The 16,347-nt window shown below is 45.3% G+C and overlaps 1 protein-coding gene across 2 annotated transcripts in view; it reads right to left on the reverse strand.

Annotated features, from left to right (window-relative positions):
* The window catches only part of COPG2 (COPI coat complex subunit gamma 2), a 39,993-nt gene extending 23,921 nt beyond the window's left edge, over positions 1-16,072 (reverse strand). For both annotated transcript variants that reach the window (XM_058420162.1, XM_040061554.2), the window contains exons 1-12: positions 15,966-16,072; positions 14,684-14,736; positions 14,152-14,232; positions 13,790-13,861; positions 12,699-12,778; positions 11,201-11,276; positions 9,500-9,592; positions 8,917-9,003; positions 7,311-7,468; positions 3,746-3,879; positions 2,775-2,842; positions 687-875 (exon numbers count right to left, since the gene is read on the reverse strand). In XM_058420162.1, the coding sequence (XP_058276145.1) occupies positions 687-875; positions 2,775-2,842; positions 3,746-3,879; positions 7,311-7,468; positions 8,917-9,003; positions 9,500-9,592; positions 11,201-11,276; positions 12,699-12,778; positions 13,790-13,861; positions 14,152-14,232; positions 14,684-14,736; positions 15,966-16,002 (1,128 nt within the window). In that variant the 5' untranslated portion in view covers positions 16,003-16,072. The remainder of the gene's footprint in view (positions 1-686; positions 876-2,774; positions 2,843-3,745; positions 3,880-7,310; positions 7,469-8,916; positions 9,004-9,499; positions 9,593-11,200; positions 11,277-12,698; positions 12,779-13,789; positions 13,862-14,151; positions 14,233-14,683; positions 14,737-15,965) is intronic.
* Between the last annotated feature and the right edge of the window lie 275 nt (positions 16,073-16,347).

The following is a 16,347-nucleotide window of genomic DNA, read 5'->3' on the forward strand; positions in this document are numbered from 1 at the left end:
CACCTCTTCCTCCTCCTCCCTAAAACCACCTCTTCCTCCTCCCTAAACCCACCTCTTCCTCCTCCTCCCTAAAACCACCTCTTCCTCCTCCTCCCTAAAACCACCTCTTCCTCCTCCTCCCTAAAACCACCTCTTCCTCCTCCCTAAAACCACCTCTTCCTCCTCCCTAAAACCACCTCTTCCTCCTCCTCCCTAAAACCACCTCTTCCTCCTCCTCCCTCAAATCACCTCTTCCTCCTCCTCCCTCAAATCACCTCTTCCTCCTCCTCCCTAAAACCACCTCTTCCTCCTCATCCCTAAAACCACCTCTTCCTCCTCCCTAAAGCCACCTCTTCTTCCTCCTCCTCTCTAAAACCACCTCTTCCTCCTCCTCCCTAAACCCACCTCTTCCTCCTCCTCCCTAAAGCCACCTCCTCTTCCTCCTCCCTAAAACAACCAGAAGGAAGCTTTGCAGGTCACTGCACAGAAGCCAAGAATCCACCAAACCGTATTTCTCCTTTCTTGGAGGAAAGCACACAAGAAACTTCAACTGGAAAACACCTTCTGAACTTTACCCACCCGAAACGCCGACAAGCAGGGGAAAAAAAAAAACCCCTTCATCGAAAAGAAAAAAAAACCACAAAAACCCCACCAAGAACGGGAGAAAAACCCGCTGGGAAAGAGCTGGAGGGCTCCAAGCGCCACACCTTGAACTCATCTGAGATTTCCGAGACGAAGGAGGAGATCTGCTTCATGAGCCTGTCCACGCTGCTCTCGCTGCCCGTCTTCAGCAGCGTGGTGATGGCCAGCGTGGCGATGCTCCTGTTGGAGTCGGTGATGAGGTTCTCCAGGTCCAGGTTGCAGGCGGTGACCGCAGACGGATGCTTCATGGCCACCTGCAAGGAACGCAGAGTGCCGGGATCTGTTTGGGAGCCGCGGCGTGCTGCGGTTCGGAGGGTGTTATGGTTTGAATTTTAAACCGGGCGGAGACACCAATTAACGCAGCGGTTTCACGTTTACTGAATTTTGGTCTTGATATTTACTCTTTTTGTGGGAGAGGGACTAGGAGAAAGACTGTCCTAGGGTAACTTTATGATGTTTGTATCCCCAGTCGTCTGTTCTGTTTGTGCTGTATATTGAGTCCTGTGCCTTTAAGACTGGTTCTAAGAGCAAGGAGAAGCGCGGAGTTTGTTTTGAGAAAACTGCCTGACTCCTCCACATTCTGCTGCGGACGGGGTGTTCGGCGGAGGCTTGGAGAGACTGCAGGACAGAGATCTTGTTTTGCTTTTAGTTCGTTTCAGCTAGCTAGGGCAGAGAAGTTCCCTGGACTGTTTTTTTTTCCTTTTTCTTGGAACTGTTTAAACCTGCTCTAGACTAAAAACCCAGGGGAGCACTGGGGGCTGCACCTGCGGCCCACCGGGGCCGGGACCTCGGCATTTTCCAGCAGCGCCGGAGGGACTGGGACTGAGGAGAGACTGAGAGAGAGCCGAGCTCCACCCACGGCAAGGACTTTCTCAATTTGCCATCTCACTTCAGAAGGAGAGGTTTATTGTTTCATATTATTCATTCTTTATACTTGTATGCACTTCATTTGTTTAGTAAAATAGTTTTTTCCACTTTTCTCCAAAGGGTTTTTTTTTTTTTACCGGACCGGTTAAAAGGAGGGGCCACTTGAGTTTGCTTCCTTAGAGGAATCCTATACAAGGGTTTTCTCCCAAATTTGTCCCAAACCAGGACAAAGACGAAGAAGGCTCAGCTTTAAAATTAACAAAGAGTTTGTTAACGTACACTAAAAGAAGAGAAAAAAAAAAGTTGGAGAAAAACTAAAATGGAATGAAACTTCAAAAAAACCACTTTCCTCTCCCCTTACAAACTGCTCACTTTCTTACAAAACAACATAAAGAGACAAAACCTGTAATTTTTAGTCAGTTTCACGATCTGATAATAGTCTTTTATCAATTCATTAGGGGAAGAGTCTCTTTTTGAGTCATGGAACCCACTGACAACTTAGAACAGTTCTCTTGTGGGTTTTAAACTGTCACAAAAACAACTGCCCGGAGAAAATTGCCTTTGTGACCTTCCCAGGAGCAGTTTCCCAAGCTGCTGATGGGTCATGGGTCTTAGACTTTTGCACCCTGGGGTGTCACCTTTTAAAGATAAATAACTTCAAAGCAAAGGATTCTTTACTTCTAGGTACAGAGACATCTTCTCACTTCTTCACTGGCGCAGGGGGCTTCTCATCTTTGTCTCTGTTCAAGCATCTTAGAGGATTAATATTACTTAGTTCATCACAAACACCTTTGCTTAAATCTACACAAATTAAAACAATCATCTCCCTAAATGCACATCTTTCCTACAGAGACCTTGGTCTCTTGACAGAGGGTTGGACGCAATCTGAGCTCAGGGGAGTTTTAGGTTGCGGCGCTTTAAATGGATTTTTTAAGTTCAAGTTTGGACAGGGACAGATTTTTTTTGCTGTTGCGCTGCGTGGCACTGAAATCAGAGCTTTCCCTTCACCTGGTGGATTTTGTGGTATTAAACAGCCAGGATTCCAGCTGAAAGCTCACAAATTATCAAACTCCAGCTCGTGACATCCCCTCGGCTCAGAAATGAGGAAGCACGGCCTGAATGCAGGAAAAGATTTCTGTCCCACCAGGAGAGCTGGCCTGGAAAAGCCAATTCTCCAGCACGGAATAATTCCAAATAAAGTCATCCCAAGGGCATCATTAGGCACTGCTGCCTGGCTCTGATCTCAGAGAGTGAAGTTTTGTTTTTGGAGGTTTTGAAGCACTCACTTTGTTGAGGGTCCGGACGGCTGCGTAGCGCAGGACAGGTTTGGGAGAACTGCAGAAAAGCTGCAACACTGGCAGGGGAAAAAAACACAAAAAAAACCCCCCAAAAATAAAGATATGGCTTCTTTCAAAGCAAAGGAACAGAGTAAAAAGTCGAATAAATCTCCATTCAACCGTTAAATATTCATGCAGCTCTATGCCTAATTTATGACGAGCTTCACGCAGGTTAGAAACCAGCTCCTGGTTTTTATCCCAATAACAGGGGTGGCACACGTGTCTCAACATTCCAGCTCTGTATTAAGGGTGGAGGAGAGTTTTCCCAGAGAAATCTGTGGTTGTTCCATCCCTGGAAGCGTCCAAGGTCAGGTTGGAGAAGGTTTGGAGCAGCCTGGGATAGTGGGAGGTGTCACTGTCCACGGTAGAGGGTGGCACTGGATGGGATTTAAGTTCTTTTTCCAACCCAAACCATTCCACGATTCCCTCCCATCCCAAGTTAGAAACCAGCTCCTGGTTTTTATCCCAATAACAGGGGTGGCACACGTGTCTCAACATTCCAGCTCTGTATTAAGGGTGGAGGAGAGTTTTCCCAGAGAAATCTGTGCTTGTTCCATCCCTGGAAGCGTCCAAGGTCAGGTTGGACAAGGTTTGGAGCAGCCTGGGATAGTGGGAGGTGTCATTGTCCATGGTAGAGGGTGGCACTGGATGGGATTTGAGATCTTTTTCCAACCCAAACCATTCCACGATTCCCTCCCATCCCAAATTCCTGCAGCTGGATAAAGACCAGAATCACCCCTGTGCCACCTCTTACCTAAACCTCAGGATGAAAAAGGGATCTGACCCCAAAACCCCTTTAAATTCGGGATTAAAAGCCCTTCTAACCCCAAATCATCAGAAAATCGGGGTTTGGGGGTTACAATTCCGGCAGGTTTCCTGTAAATTTCTTTATTTCGGGGGTTCAAAGGGCTGGGACCAACCTGACACAGCGGGTGCCAGCTCCCTGGCAGTGCAGTTGGGCAGGTGGATGATGGCAGAGGCAGCCTCATAAATCACCATCTCGTGCTTGTTTCTCAGGCAGCTCTCGATGAAGTCGAACAGGGGGCTCTCATGGCTGCAAACACAACAATCCCAAAAATTTAGGCTGGAAAAACCCCTTTGAGTCCAAGACTTTCATGGCTACAAATGCAACAATCCCAAAAATTTAGGCTGGAAAAATCCCTTTGAGTCTAAGACTTTCATGGCTACAAACGCAACAATCCCAGGATTTTAGACTGGAAAATTCTTTGATTTCAAGACTTTCACAGATACAAACACAACAATCCCAGGATCTTTTAGGCTGGAATAAAAACCCATTAAAATAGAGTCCAAGACTTTCATGGCTACAAACACAATAATCCCAGGGTTTTAGACTGGAAAAAAATCCTTTGATTTCAAGACTTTCATGACTACAAATACAACAATCCCGGGATCTTTTAGGCTGGAAAAATCCCTTAGGATCAAGACTTGCATGACTACAAACACAACAACCCCAGGATTTTAAGCTGGAAAAACCCCGTTAAAATCGAGTCCAAGACTTTCACGGGTACAAACACAACAATCCCAGGATCTTTTAGACTGGAAAAATCCCTTAAGATTGAGTTCAAATATTTCATGGCTACAAACACAACAATCCCAGGATTTTACGCTGGAATTTTCCTCTAAGATTGAGTTCAAGACTTTCACGGATACAAACACAACAATCCCAGGATCTTTTAGACTGGAAAAATCCCTTAAGATTGAGTTCAAATCGTTCATGGCTACAAACACAATAATTCCAGGGTTTTAGGCTGGAAAATTCCTTTTAATTTCAAGAATTTCATGACTACAAACACAACAATCCCAGGGTTTTAGACTGGAAAAAAATCCTTTGAGTCCAAGACTTTCATGGCTACAAACACAACAATCCCAAGATTTTTGGCTGGAAAAACCCCTTTGAGACCAAGACTTTCATGGCTAAAGACACAACAAACCCAGGATATTTTAGGCTGGAAAAATCCCTTAAGATTGAGTTCAAATCTTTCATGGCTACAAACACAACAATCCCAGGGTGTTAGACTGGAAAATCCCCTTTAAAATCGAGTCCAAGACTTTCATGGCTACAAACACAACAGTCCCAAAAATTTAGGCTGGAAAAACCCCTTTGAGACCAAGACTTTCATGGCTACAAACACAACAATCCCAGGATATTTTAGACTGGAAAAACTTCTTTAAGACTGATTTCAAGTCTTTCATGGCTACAAACACAACAACACCAAGATTTTAGGCTGGAAAAATCCCTTTGAGTCCAAACATTTCATGGCTACAAACACAACAATCCCAGGATTTTACGCTGGAATTTTCCTTTAAGATTGAGTTCAAGACTTTCACGGATACAAACACAACAATCCCAGGATCATTTAGACTGGAAAAATCCCTTTAAAATCGAGTCCAAGACTTTCATGGTGACAAACACAACAATCCCAGGATCTTTTAGACTGGAAAAAAGTCCTTTAAAATCGAGTACGGGACTTTCATGGCTACAAAGACAACAATGCCAGGGTTTTAGATGGGAAAAAACCCTTTAAAATCGAGTCCAAGACTTTCATGACTACAAACACAACAATCCCAAAAATTCAGGCTGGAAAAACCCCTATGAGTCCAAATCTTTCATGGCTACAACACAACAATCCCAGGATTTTACGCTGGAATTTTCCTTTAAGATTGAGTTCAAGACTTTCACAGATACAAACACAAAAATCCCAGGATCGTTTAGACTGGAAAAATCCCTTTAAAATCGAGTCCAAGACTTTCATGGCTACAAACACAACAATCCCAGGGGTTTAGACTGGAAAATTCCTTTGATTTCAAGACTTTGATGGCTACAAACGCAACAATACCAAAAATTTAGGCTGGAAAAATCCCTTTGAGTCCAAATCTTTCATGGCTACAAACACAACAATCCCAGGATATTTTAGGCTGGAAAAAACCCTTTAAAATCGAGTCCAAGACTTTCATGGCTACAAACACAACAATCCCAGGATATTTTAGACTGGAAAAATCCCTTAAGATTGAGTTCAAATCGTTCATGGCTACAAACACAATAATTCCAGGGTTTTAGGCTGGAAAATTCCTTTAATTTCAAGACTTTCATGGCTACAAACACAACAATCCCAGGGTTTTAGACTGGAAAATTCCTTTGATTTCAAGACTTTCATGGCTACAAACGCAACAATACCAAAAATTTCGGCTGGAAAAATCCCTTTGAGACCAAGACTTTCATGGCTACAAACACAGCAATCCCAGGATATTTTAGGCTGGAAAATTCCTTTGATTTCAAGAATGTTATGACTACAAACACAACAATCCCAGGGTTTTAGACTGGAAAAACTTCTTTAAGACTGATTTCAAATCTTTCATGGCTACAAATGCAACAATCCCAAGATTTTTGGCTGGAAAAATCCCTTTGAGTCCAAGACTTTCATGGCTACAAACACAACAATTCCAGGGTTTTAGGCTAGAAAAAAACCTTTAAAATCGAGTACAGGACCTTCATGGCTACAAACACAACAATCCCAGGATTTTAGGCTGAAAAAACCCCTTTAAAATCGAGTCCAGGACTTTCATGGCTACAAACACAGCAATCCCAGGGTTTTAGACTGGAAAAACCCCTTTAAAATTGAGTCCAAGACTTTCATGGCTACAAACACAGCAATCCCAGGATCTTTTAGACTGGAAAAACCCCTTTAAAATCGAGTCCAAGACTTTCATGGCTACAAACACAACAATCCCAAAAATTTAGGCTGGAAAAACCCCTTTGAGCCCAAGACTTTCATGGCTACAACACAACAATCCCAAAAATTTAGGCTGGAAAAATCCCTTAAGATTGAGTTCAAATCTTTCATGGCTACAAACACAACAATCCCAGGGTTTTAGACTGGAAAATCCCTTTGATTTCAAGACTTTCATGGCTACAAACACAACAATCCCAGGGTTTTAGACTGGAAAAAAATCCTTTGATTTCAAGCCTTTCATGGCTACAAACGCAACAATCCCGGGATCTTTCAGGCTGGAAAAATCCCTTAGGATCAAGACTTGCATGACTACAAACACAACAACCCCAGGATTTTAAGCTGGAAAAACCCCTTTAAAATCGAGTCCAAGACTTTCACGGATACAAACACAACAATCCCAGGATCTTTTAGACTGGAAAAACCCCTTTAAAATTGAGTCCAAGACTTTCATGGCTACAAACACAACAATCCCAGGACTTTAGACGGGAAAAATCCCTTTAAAATCGAGTTCAGGAATTTCATGGCTACAAACACAACAACCCCAGGAATTTTTTTAGGCTGATAAAACCCCTTTAAGACTGAATCCACGCATTATCCCAGCGCTCCACTTCTGTCTCCGCGGAGATTTCCACCAACGCTAAAAAAAAACCCAAAAAAAACCCTCCCAAATCTCCGCTGTTTCCAAACCTTAATTAATTTTGGTTTTTTAACTGAGATCCTGCCCCTGGCTTACCCCTCTTCGGATTCCTTGAGGAGTTTGCTGGCGATCCTGATCAGCATGCAGTAGGCAAACTGGGATTTGAGGCCGGATTTGGTGAATTTGTTCAGCATCTTGGAGACGGCCAGGCGATCGTTCTTCCTGAGGTGATAGAGCAGCCCCAAAGCGTGATACTACGGGATGGGAAACAGAGGGGCAAGGCACTGAGTAGAGCCGGAAAATCCACAGGAAAACGTCGACCGAGGGGGAACTCTCGCTGCTTCCCGCCACAAACACCTCCTGACCTCAACGGAGCCGAGCTTCCTGACAAGTTGCAAAGATCTGCAACGTTTCCTTGCCCCTTTTTTTCTGTCTGCTCTCAACTGTTCCCGAAGATCCAAAGAGCCACAAAGTTAATTTATTTCTTTTTTGGTTTTTTTTTTTCCTCCTCCCCTCCTCATTAAATATGGTAACTTCAAAGGTTTCAGCTTTGCACTTCTGAGTGCGTTTCTAAGGAAATTCACATCCAGGATAACCCAAGGCCCTGAAAGGACAAGCTGAGCTCACAGAAATCCTTGAGGCTTTTCCGCTGGAAGCACAAAAGAACATTTCTAACTCCTTGCCGAGTTATTTTGGTTTGGTTTTGTTCATTTTCCCCTCCCACAAAACTGATTTACTGCATTTAATGAAGCTGCTAAGTGGGCAAGAACAAAGCCGATTTGACAGAATCTTTCTGGACATGTGTCTGCAACGGGCAGAATAATTTAATATTTTGCACCAGGCAGAATAATTTAATATCCTGCACCAGGCAGAAGAATTTAATATTTTGCACAGGCAGAATAATTTAATATCCTGCACCAGGCAGAATAATTTAATATTTTGCACAGGCAGAATAATTTAATATCCTGCACCAGGCAGAAGAATTTAATATTTTGCACAGGCAGAATAATTTAATATCCTGCACCAGGCAGAATAATCCCACATCCTGCACCAGGCAGAATAATTTAATATTTTGCACAGGCAGAATAATTTAATATCCTGCACCAGGCAGAATAATCCCACATCCTGCACCAGGCAGAATAATTTAATATTTTGCACAGGCAGAATAATTTAATATCCTGCACCAGGCAGAATAATCCCACATCCTGCACCAGGCAGAATAATCCCATTTCCACAGATGTCTGGAATATCTGTGCAAAACAAAAAAATTCTGCTCTTGTGGAGATCTTACTGATATTTGGGTTCATCTTTTGCACCTGGCAAGTTTTCTGAAGGTCAGGCGATGCCCCTTGGGAGGCAGTGAGATCATTTCCCAAGATTTTTGAGCTGAGATCCAAAGATTCAAATCCCTTCTACAACAAGCACAGGCAGCAGCATTCCAGCTACCAGAAATTCAGCAGGAAAAAAGGGGAAGAGAACTCCAGAGCCAGCCCTTAATTAACGATCCCGCGCTGGCATGGTGGAAAAAATCCATTAATTATTTTGAAAACTGTCAAGTTCTTTCCCGCAATTCTCGCTTTTAAAAAGCTAAAGGAAAAGATGATTTTTATTTTTTTTCCCCCCCCCTGAAGTTTTCTTAAGAACTCTCAGCAGGCCACTAATGCCCCAGAGCATTTTTGGGGACAGCCACCCTCAAACACACCTGAACCATGATGTTGTCACTGGAAGCTGCTTCCTGAGCTTCGTTGATCCATCTTTTGACCACGTCGTAGCTGATCTTCATCATGTGCTGCACAAAAAAGAAGTGGGAAAATTGAGGTCGGAGACGAGCTCGGAGCAGTTTCACTCTTTATCCTCCCTCCACCCCCTGCGGATTTTATTCCGTCTCAGTCCCAAGTTACCAGTTTGATTAATAAAAATATTAATTATTGAGATCTTTCCTGGAATTTTCTCCTAAAAGAACTGAGTGGATTCCTTCCTCTTGCTCTCCTGGTGTCTGCCAGCAGAAATAATCCTGAATTGCAGGTTCAGCAGGTGATTTCACGGTCCCTCCCCAGATAAATTTCACGTTTTACACTGAAATCTGAGCATTTTGCACTATTATCACGATTGAGCTCCTCAAAGGAATTTGAGGAGGGGAAGGAAACTCTGCTTTTTCCTTATTTCCCAGGCAGATGAAGAGATACCTCAGAATAAAAACAAAACAGATGCAGCAGATTCGCCTTCCCAGCCTGAAAAAAAAAAAACAACCCAGCAGATCCACAAAAATCTCCTGCTTTCCTTACCAAGGAAGAGACCAGAGCAGAGCTGGACACGCTGGGGACTTTGTCCACGATGGCCTGCTTCATGTACCTCTCGATGCCTTGGAGCATGGTACCCTGGGAAGGGGAAAACGGGGAAAAAGGGAAGGGGGGAAGCGTCGGAGGAGGAGAAGAAAAGCGGCAGAAGGCAAAAAAAAAAAAAATCCACGTTCAAAGGATCCCCCAGCAAAAATCCTGAGTTAATTCTGCAAGGTGGAGGCGGGTTTGAGCTGCCTGGTGCTGAAGGGGGACGGTGACAAAGTCACCAGCAGGGGAATTTCGGGGTGGAAAGGAGCTCCCAAACATTCCAGCTGCACATTCCCAGTGCTCCAGAGCTCTTGGAAATCGCACAAGGCATCGAGTGGAGCAATCCCAGATAGAAACTGGAGCTCCCAAACATTCCAGCTGCACATTCCCAGAGCTCCTGGAAATTGCACAGGGCATTGATCAGAGCAATCCCAGAGAGAAACTGGAGCTCCCAAACATTCCAGCTGCACATTCCCAGTGCTGCAGCCCCACAGATCTCCTGGAAATTGCACTGGGCATTGATCAGAGCAATCCCAGAGAGAAACTGGAGCTCCCAAATATTCCAGCTGCACATTCCCAGTGCTCCTGGAAATTGCACAGGGCATTGATCAGAGCAATCCCAGAGAGAAACTGGAGCTCCCAAACATTCCAGCTGCACATTCCCAGAGCTCCTGGAAATAGCACAGGGCATTGATCAGAGCAATCCCAGAGAGAAACTGGAGCTTCCAAACATTCCAGATGCACATTCCCAGTGCTCCTGGAAATTGCACTGGGGATTGAGTGGAGCAATCCCAGATAGAAACTGGAGCTCCCAAACATTCCAGCTGCACATTCCCAGTGCTCCTGGAAATTGCACAGGGCATTGATCAGAGCAATCCCAGATAGAAACTGGAGCTCCCAAACATTCCAGCTGCACATTCCCAGTGCTGCAGCCCCACAGATCTCCTGGAAATTGCACAGGGCATTGATCAGAGCAATCCCAGATAGAAACTGGAGCTCCCAAACATTCCAGCTGCACATTCCCAGTGCTCCTGGAAATTGCACTGGGCATTGATCAGAGCAATCCCAGACTGAAACTGGAGTTCCCAAACATTCCAGCTGCACATTCCCAGTGCTCCAGTGCTCCTGGAAATTGCACAGGGCATCGATCAGAACAATCCCAGACTGAAACTGGAGTTCCCAAACATTCCAGCTGCACATTCCCAGTGCTCCAGAGCTCCTGGAAACTGCACTGGGGATTGAGTGGAGCAATCCCAGACTGAAACTGGAGCTCCCAAACATTCCAGCTGCACATTCCCAGTGCTCCTGGAAACTGCACTGGGCATTGATCAGAGCAATCCCAGATAGAAACTGGAGCTCCCAAACATTCCAGCTGCACATTCCCAGTGCTCCTGGAAACTGCACTGGGCATTGATCAGAACAATCCCAGATAGAAAATGAAGCTCCCAAACATTCCAGCTGCACATTCCCAGAGCTCCAGCCCCACAAAGCTCCTGGAAACTGCACAGGGCATCGATCAGAACAATCCCAGACTGAAACTGGAGCTCCCAAACATTCCAGCTGCACATTCCCAGAGCTCCTGGAAATTGCACAGGGCACTGACCAGAGCAGTGTTGGGATTTGAAAGCCCCAGGGCAGCCGTGCCCGGCGTGTACTCACATCGGTGATCCTGCACAGGGCTCGGATGGCCGGGCCTCGGTACACATCCTCCTTGCCCGTCATGTCTTTGGTCAAACTGAAACCACAAAAAAAACATCCTGGCAACGCTTCTTTGACACCCCCAGGGCTCAGCCTCAACTCCTCATTCACCTCGTTTAGCTGCTCTGGCTCTGGTCAGCAACAACTTGTTAATGATCAGTTTAATTAGAGACTAGTTGACATCAAAACCTGGGGAAATACAGAACTGTAAAATGCACAGTCTGGTGTATTGCTTTGGTTTCTTTAACATCTCCATGGCTCAGCCTTTCCTCCTCATCCAGCTCATTTAGCTGCTCTAGTTCTGGTCAACAAACAGTTCTTAATAATCAGTTTAATTAGAGAATAACAGACATCAAAACCTGGGGAAACACAGAACTGTAAAATGCACAATCTCTTGTATTGCTTTGGTTTGTTTAACACCCCCATGGCTCAGTGTTTAGGTGACATCCAGCTCATTTAGCTGCTCTAGTTCTGGTCAGAAACAATTTGTTAATGATCAGTTTAATTAGAGAATAACTGACATCAAAACCTGGGGAAATACATAACTGTAAAATGCACAGTCTGGTGTATTGGTTTGGTTTGTTTAATATCCTCATGGCTCAGCCTTTCCTCCTCATCCAGCTCATTCAGCTGCTCTAGTTCTGGTCAGAAACAATTTGTTAATAATCCATTTAATTAGAGACTAGTTGACATCAAAACCTGGGGAAACACAGAACTGTAAAATGCACAATTTGTTGTATTGCTTTGGTTTGTTTAACACCCGCAGAGCTCAGTGTTTAGGTGACATCCAGCTCATTTAGCTGCTCTAGTTCTGGTCAGCAACAATCAGTTCTTAATAATCAGTTTAATTAGAGAATAACAGACATCAAAACCTGGGAAACACAGAACTGTAAAATGCACAGCCTGTTGTATTGCTTTGGTTTGTTTAAATCTTTCTCCTTCTTGGTGCTTCTTGTCCTACACAGAATTTTGATTTAGAAATAGTGACCAAAGTTCAGTTTGGTTTATTTTATAATCTTTCTAAAGCTGTTCAGCAATCCAACAACAGATCCATTTTTTGCTCCAGCAACAGCTGCAAGTGGCTATTTTTGCAGCAATAAAAAAATCCAGAGCTCAGCTGGGAGAATGAGCTGGGCTTTGCTCTGCTTTTCTTTAATTCGCTCTGCTTTGCTTTAATTTGCTCTGCCAGCAAAGCCACAACCAAAACTCTGACAAATCCACGGAGCATCGAGAACTTAAAAACAAAAACACCGCCACAAAACAGAAGAAAACAAAGTAACGACCGCTCAATAAACTGAATTCTCCCAGGGAGTGGGAACAAAATATAATTTCAGAGAGATACACATACTGTGTATCTCAGAACTGCTGCATCCTCCCAAAAACCTCAACCCTGCCCAAACAACCCCAGGGAGCTGCAGCCCCTTTTCCAGAGGCTGGAAAAGCCTGGAGGGGTTCCCACCTGCTGGTGACAATGATGACATCCTCAGAGATATTGGCCATCTCTTTGATCGTGAGGTAACACATCCTTCGGAGGGTTTGCTGCGAAGAAAAAAGGTTAAACTCAACGGCAGTCAGAGGTTTTAGAAGAGAAATGAACATAAAGAACGAAATGTTTCACTCTAGAAGAAAAACCAGCTCTTTTTCAGTTCCAAGCTGACAGTGGAAAACTACATTTTGGTCCCTGGATAAGAGCCAAGTTCCCTGATATCAAACGAATCAGAGGAGTACGACATCAATATTTTGTAAAATGGTAAGAATTATTATAAAAATCCACGTTAATTATTAAAGTGATGCAGCACAGCCGTACTCAGAAGCCTCCCAATCAAAAAATGACTTTGCTACTGACAAAATAAAATGAGGAACACACGCCGAGCGTTGACGTTAAGTCTTTGCAAACAATTACTTTTATATTTTAAAAAATATAAAAGTATTTTTATATTTTCAAAACGTGGATACGAGAAACACCCCAAAACGCTCCGTACTTCCAAAGATTTTATCACATCTTGGAACAGCTACACCTTCCTCGGACAGACCTCTAACAAGCAAACCCTTTTTAATTAAAATTAACGAGCCCCCACGCCATCACAGAAGGATTTCACATTCTGCTGAGCCCAAAGCCCAGCTCCCAGACTCAATTCCCAAAGCATTCCACGGATTTTTAGGGTGCTCCCATCCCTTGCCTGAAGGGGATCAATGCTGATCCACTTTCTGGGGAGCTTTTGATCCGCGGGCAATTTTCAAACTCTGCTTTGGCTCGAGCAGATGGCGCTCTGCGAGCGGAAGCAACGACCAGCAAGCGAGGCCGATTTATAAACTCAGCCTGTGTCATTCTCCCCGCTTTTACAGCGTTAATTAACTCAGAACCCACCTCCACCCCCAACCCAAGCATGTGCTGCTACTCAATCCTTTATTTCCAAAGCAGGAATTGCCTCCAGAGCTCCTCCCGTGCGACGTTTGCCTCCCACATCCCCCCCCCCCAAAAAGAAAAATAATCCAAGGGTTTGGCAGCTCCTGCAGAAGCAGGGAGAGGCAAAACCACCAGGTCCTTACATCATTTGATTGGAACAATCTGGTCATGGCAAAAAAAGCTTCCGTGGCTTCCGTGGTTCCGAAGTGTTCGCCCTGCGAGCGGCAGAGAGGATGGAAAAGCAGGAATTATCCAGCTCCTTTTTTATTTTTCTAATGCCCTCCCACACACCAGGAATCTTGGAGATTTTCTCCTGGTAGAAACCATCCTTTCCTCCCAAGGGAATGCATGTTCCCAGATAATTGGGAATTATCTCCGCTCTAAACGCCCCCCACAGGGATGGAAGTTTCCCAAGGAGTTTTCCCTGGGGGCAGGAAGAGGTTGGAAATTTCTTCCCCCTGCTAAAAACGTTCGTTGTGGATGGAGAGAAATCCTCAGGAGCTACCTGGTTCAGCAGGTAGAGGATCTTGGTGAGGATGTGAAGGCATCTTCGTGGGTTTATCGGGGTCTCGTTGAAGAGCCGCGCCTGGGAATGAAACAGAAATTCTGCCTGGATAAATCCTGATTATCCCAAATAATTATTCCCCTGCAGCATCCAAATTGAACGAATCCGTTCCCAGCCAAGCAGCTCGTAGGTTTTATTTGTGTTTAACGTGTGCTCTTGGATCTTGAGCTCGCAGCAATCTGGACAAAGCACAAACAGCTCAATTTTGGCCACCTGGAACTGGCGAAAATGCCTCAAAATAAAAGATTTTTTTTTTCTTCAGGAACAGCTCCCTGAGATGCCACACATCCATACGGAAGGCAGAAGCCACGTGTCATCTAATTACCCTAAAAAACGCCCCCCCTCATTAACTCTAGATAAAATTAATTTTATTTAAATTAACCCTATGAATTCAGCCATCCACAATCCTTCTGCGACACCCCCTGAAGGAAAAGATCATTCACCAAAAGCATTACCCTGTGGTTACTCCTACCTCCTGAAGCACAGCGCTCTTCTCCAGATGCTGGAAAGGATTGGAGCCGCTACCTGAGGGAAAAGAGAGCCCTCAGTCGAGGAAATCAATTCCTCCCACGCCCCAACAGGCCTGAACAAACCCCAGAATTTTACCAAACCGCCTAAAAACGGCAACATTCCTCTCTGAATAACTGATGTTGGCCATCAGCGGCTTTGAATCCACTTTATTAAGTGGTATATTCGGAGTTATAGAAAGAATAAATGTAAAAAAAAATAAAAAAGAGAGGAAGAATATGATATTTAATTTGCCTTGACAGTGAATGATTTCCTTTTTCTGCTCTCCTAATCTGCCTGGTTTTATTCCTTCAGGCACCAAAAGCACTGAAGGCATCAGCTCGAGAGCGGCTGATCGGGATGTGAAAGAACCGAAACCATTTTTCGGGACATAAATCCCTCCACAGCCTCACTTCTGCTCCTGACCCTCTCCTCCCAAGCTGGAATTCCTCATTTCCAGCTCCTTTACTCCTCAATTCTCGCATCCCGAGCGGAAAGAAATTGAAAACGGAACACAACTCGAGCCCCCAGCTGGGCACGTTCGGGCAGCAGAGAAAATGCAGGGCGGCATCAGTTTTTTTGTGGGGAACACGGATTTAAATTCCAGAGCTTTGAAAGGGATTTTCCAGGGACACCTCTCGCTATCCCAAGCTGCTCCTAACCCTATCCAGCCTGGCCTCGGACACTTCCAGGTAACGATATAAATATAAATACACGTCATCATTGCTCTCTTCCTTTTTTTTTGAGGGATGAAACATCCGCACCGAGCAGAGACAGGGATAAAATCCTCTCTAGAAAGCAGCTGCGCAAACAAGGAAGAGCAAAGAGACCCCAATTCCTCTGAAATACTTTGTCAGTCACTTCTTGCAGCTGAAGCACAAACACCCCACGAGCTGTGAGAGATATCACAGAACCACGGACCGGGTTGGCTTGGAAGGAAATTTAAGGACCTTTCGCTTCCAGAGCAGCGACACCTCCCACCATCCCAGCTCGCTCCAGCCTGACACTTTCAGGAATCCGGGAGCAGCCACAGCTTCTCCGGGAATTCTATTCCAGAGCCTCCCTCACCTCAGCGTCCCCTCAGCTCCACCTCAGCGTTACCTCAGTGTCCCCTCACGTCAGCGTCCCCTTATCTCCACTTCAGCGTCACCTCACCTCAGCGTCACCTCACCCCAGCGTCCCCTCATCTCCACCTCAGCGTCACCTCACCCCAACAGCCCCCTCGTCACCCCCAACCCCCCCCGTACCGGACTCTTCGTCCTTTTTATCGAACTTCTTGATCATGGCGGCTCCGCTCCGGTTCCCTCCGAGCGCCGCCGCCTCAGCAGCTCCGCCGGAAGCTCCGCCCCCCTCCCTCTCGCTGCTCTCTGATTGGGCCGGGGCGCTGTCAATCATCCCAACGCCTTCCGCCGCGCCGGGCCACGCCTCCGTGCGCGCGCTGAAGGGGCGGGGCCAGAGTGAGGGTGCGTCTTAAAGGAGCCGCGTCGTTATTTTGTGAGGGGAGCGAGGCTCTGCATAAAGAAATAGATAAAGAAATAGATAAAGAAATAGATAAAGAAACCATCCGAGCTCCTGGCGAAGGAACGGCAGCTCGCGTGGAGTTCGCATGGAATTTCCGTGGAATTCACG

This window comes from Hirundo rustica, chromosome 4 (genome assembly GCF_015227805.2).
Source record: "Hirundo rustica isolate bHirRus1 chromosome 4, bHirRus1.pri.v3, whole genome shotgun sequence".
NCBI classification, from domain to species: Eukaryota; Metazoa; Chordata; class Aves; order Passeriformes; family Hirundinidae; genus Hirundo; species Hirundo rustica.